Raw genomic sequence first — 4682 nt, 5'->3', positions numbered from 1 at the left:
TCTGATCCCACTCTGATCCCACTCTAGTCCCACTCTGATCCCACTCTAGTCCCACTCTGATCCCACTCTAGTCCCACTCTGATCCCACTCTGATTCCACTCTGATCCCACTCTGATCCCACTCTAGTCCCACTCTAATCCCACTCTAGTCTCACTCTGATCCCACTCTAATCCTACTCCGATCCCACTCCGATCCCACTCTAGTCCCACTCTGATCCCACTCTAGTCCCACTCTGATCCCACTCTGATCCCACTCTAATCCTACTCCGATCCCACTCCGATCCCACTCCGATCCCACTCCGATCCCACTCTGATCCCACTCTAATCCCACTCTGATCCCACTCTGATCCCACTCTGATCCCACTCTGATCCCACTCCGATCCCACTCTAGTCCCACTCTGATCCCACTCTAGTCCCACTCTGATCCCACTCTGATCCCACTCTAGTCCCACTCTGATCCCACTCTGATCCCACTCTAATCCCACTCTGATCCCACTCTAATCCCACTCTGATCCCACTCTGATCCCACTCTGATCCCACTCTGATCCCACTCTCATCCCACTCTGATTCCGGTCTGATTCCAATCATTGCTCAGTTGCTGACTAAGCGTAACATCCTCCATGAGTTAGGAGGATGAAAAGATGGTTTGAGTTCCATGAACTGCAAACGTGTGATTATAATTAGAGAGCAACATTTAGCCCTCATTGCTGTTTTCATACACCACTCTGAGACCTGTGCATCCATTGTTGGGACACGTGATCCAGTGTCATCCAAAGTCAATCAGACGCATGTAGTCTACTTCAAATAGTATCAGCAATAAACACCGTATTCTCACCTTTTTCTGATCCCAGGATGCAGAAATATTAACTTTGAAGGGATCCAAACACACTGACCTGATGGCTGGAGATCAAACCTTAGCTTCAGTTAACTCGGTACGACTATAATGTGTCTGTTTGTCCTCTGGGACTCAGAGGTTCAGGCTAGACGTGGAACCCTTTGGTTTTGTCCACGTTGAGTTTGAATGACATCAGACTGATGACACAACTAAATGTCACTCCCAATCATCAAATGCTAAACGTCAAACTCCGAGACGATTCACGACGATCTACGAGATGGTCTACAGACCAACTGCCCCCAGCATCAGCTTTGGGGGCAGTTGGTTTAGGGGAAGAGCATGGTTGATGCTGAGGGAGTGTGAGGGACCTTGAGTTGGAAACTAAAGTGCTTTGTAGCCGAGTTCATTTTGGAAAAAGAAAGACTGTTCCGTGTGGTACGATGCAACATGTTCTCTCACTCAAACGGTGATTTATTACTCTTTATTCTGAATAACAGAATCCTCCCGTCGCACATAGAGCGTCACCAAACTGGCTCATTCTGTTCTATCAACCATTACGATATATCAATTCTCTTTTCATACACTTAATGATCACGTTAGCCTATATTAGTAGTGCAAATAATGCAACATGTATGTTGTTTTTGAGGTGCAGAGGAATGCATTATCTCATCTCACACTCTTTACTATTGAGAGAAAGATCTTGTTGCTAAACTATAACAGAAGCATAAATCCTCCCCATGAGTTGTAGGAAGCATGATGGAGCTATGATTCATATGTGTGCTATACGTATTCTAAAACTACCGCTCTTCAGTTTCAGAGGCGTTTATAATACTTACTGCTGCTTTGCTTATGATACATAAGATCACGTGTCCTTCCTGGGAGCCTTAATAACCTTGGGTCTACATTCATCTACGAAACCCTCGTTGGAGACTCGCCATGTCATCTTGCAGTATAAGGTTCCCTCCCCTTTCCAACCCCTGATGGGACATAAGTGAGAGCACATGGGGAAGCCCACCGCTAATATTACAGCAGGTAATGCACTCAGCAGCGATGGGGACCGGCAGCCAGGAGCACATTTTCAACATTTCCTCAAAACCCTCAGCGGTTATCTGATGGCAGGGAATATATATATATATATATATATATATATATATATATATATATATATATATATATATATATATATATCACGCTGGTTTGACCTTTGCCCTTTGCATCTCGCGGTGTTGGACCAGAACGTCCTCCTGGTGCCCACCTGGAGCTGCACGGTGTTGCCTTGGGCTTGTGGAAACTGGCTGCTACATATAGATACGGGCATGCAGGATGGTAACACTTAAAGTGTTTCCATGAACTACCCCACAGCAACAAAGGCATGATCTCAAACATACTTCATAATTCATCTGCTGTCCTTTTCCCCTTCCCTTTTCTTTCTTGTTAGGCTACAAGCGTTCTTCCACTTTCTTTGACTCAAACACAAACAATGGGATTTGCTAAAAGAGCAAGCCAGATGTTCCCTCACATGACTTAATGGAGGAAATCCAGCATAAAAAACAAGAGATCTGTCGGCTGCTGCATCATAAATGTTACATAAACACACTAAATCGGAAACTATTAGTTAAATTATTAGTTATGGGGCAAAAGTCATTCAAAAGGCAGCGCGAGGTGAACATCTGTTGCAGGACATAATCTAATACCTTAATAGATCAATGATGTTCAGATGATTCATATTAATCACATGCCCCGCCCCCTTTCTGATGTTCCAGCTGCTGTGCTCCGCGGTGCAGAAGGCTCTGTTCGAGGAAGAGGAGAAGGTCTGGACTCTGTCCCAGAAGGTGCGCTCCTTGGAGAAAGCCAACGACCATCTGAGGGAAAGGGTGAAGAGCATGAAGCGTCTGCTCCGCCAGGCCCAACGAGAGACCCCGAAGGAGCAGCAGACCCTGGGCCTCAAAAAGCTCTACGAGTCCAAGACGCCCCGAGCGCACCCCGATCAGGACACCCTGGACCAGAGGAGCCAGCGCCTGAAGAAGGTCCTCTCCAGGACACTAAAGAACTAACCGTGCTGGTCCGCTCAGAGGAACTCAATGTCAACACGTTCTGGTCTTCAACACAATTAAAATGCTTATTGAAACATGTGGCTTTCCTTTGACCTTTGACCTCGTTGGTGTTCCCAGATGAACTGAAGGGAAGAAGAAGACTTTACATGTTTCCTCATCCTCATCTCCTCAACTCTTATTTCACCCACTAGGACGGTTTCCTCTGCATAACTTCTACCGTTGTCTTTCGTTAACTAATTCATCTCCAAACATCGGACCGAGCTCTCGGACGCAGTCTTGAACAATGTGTGGACAACATTTAATATCTTCTTTCTTTCTGTGCTGGACACATTATGCATTGCATGAACATTAAAGTAGTTTTTCTTCAGAAATACTCTCGTTAAATTCCTTTGGACATGAAGGCTTCTTCCTCCTCTTGCTCTGACTGCTGAATGACTTTATGATAAATCATCTTCTTTTATATCTATTTTTAACCGGTGAATTGTTTCTCCCCACGTGTACGTTTATGAGTATGTTCAAACACATTGTACTGAATGAAAGAGTGCTGAGCATTCATATCTGGTGTGGGACAGGATTGGCTTTTTCTGTGTCAGAAATTACAGTTTTGCATTTGTTATATTTGATGTATTTGCTTTTATTATTATTGTTGCTTTCTCTTCACTGCATATGGTTTTCTTTGCCATCATCATGCAATCATTTGTTAAACAGCTACTGTATTTTTTTAATTATAAATAAATGAGCTTTTACCAAACTTCTCATGTGGTTGTTTTTAGTCATAACATGCATGTGTAGTGTTCTTTATTGAACATATTCACAACATGCAATAGGTCCACAGATTAGAGCCCTCCCCCTCCCCCAGTCATTATAATATCTAATTAAATGAAGCTATCCACTTATAAATGGAATAATAACAGACCATATTGTGGCTCAACCGGACCCCTAAAGCTGGAAGAGCGATACACTCTTGTAGTCTGGGAGTATTTAAACTTCTTCTGTCACGTTGTCTTTTCATCTGAAACATTTCCACACCAGAACAAAAAGAAGTTTCTAACCTCAATCATAACGTTTCCTGCTTTCACCGCTCAAGTCAGAAAAGATAAACGCCTTTGGGGATGCACAATGAGTTGTTGCTGCACATTCAACAGCAACAGGAATCCTGAAGATGAACTGGCCTATTTTCACCTCTGCTTCTTCAGCTTGTGTCCAGTCGTACGTCCGGAGCCGTTTCAGACACCGTTCGGGATGCAAAATCAGAGATTGTAACGCAGGCTCAACCAAATTCCTTCCATATGGTGTAAAACTGAGGGAATGAGGGGCGGGGCTTGCCTGGCAGGAAGAGAAACACTTGAAACATGTTTCATGTCGGGAACTCTCGCTGGACATCCACAACCCTCTCATTTGACAGGAAGTGTTGCAGAGAGCAGCTCCTCGTCTTGTTTCCCCGTGAGCTCTTTCTTCTCCCCGTCAAACCTTTTCATCAGACAAGCCTGCAGCCAACTGTCAAAAGCCCGAGGCCCTGGGCCAAAGATGATATACACACTGCCTTCTCAACATCACCCACCGCGCAGCCGAGCTGCAAAGCAGATGTCCGCCAATGGACACGTTGTATTTACCCAGCTGTTACTTTCTCTGGCTGCTCTGGTTTCATTTGTATAGTTGTATTGATGAGCCCAGAGCATCTGATTAGTTAATACAGTATATGTTTCCTTTCTGTTCATGTTTTCTCAGTTACACTTTGAGTATTTCACTCATCGCCCTGCGTGAAGAAACCCACCAGAGAGCTTTCTCTGACCT

At 44.6% G+C, this 4682-nt stretch overlaps 1 protein-coding gene across 1 annotated transcript in view; it reads left to right on the top strand.

Moving 5' to 3' along the window:
• ccdc3b (coiled-coil domain containing 3b) overlaps positions 1-3636 on the top strand; it is a 9329-nt gene extending 5693 nt beyond the window's left edge. The window contains exon 3 of the mRNA XM_034532669.1: positions 2598-3636. Within this exon, the coding sequence (XP_034388560.1) occupies positions 2598-2888 (291 nt within the window). The 3' untranslated portion in view covers positions 2889-3636. The remainder of the gene's footprint in view (positions 1-2597) is intronic.
• Positions 3637-4682: the final 1046 nt, after the last annotated feature.

Source organism: Cyclopterus lumpus, chromosome 5, assembly GCF_009769545.1.
Source record: "Cyclopterus lumpus isolate fCycLum1 chromosome 5, fCycLum1.pri, whole genome shotgun sequence".
Taxonomy (NCBI): domain Eukaryota; kingdom Metazoa; phylum Chordata; class Actinopteri; order Perciformes; family Cyclopteridae; genus Cyclopterus; species Cyclopterus lumpus.
The sequence above is the reverse complement of the archived record's forward strand: the minus strand, read 5'-3'. Positions and strand labels throughout refer to the sequence as shown.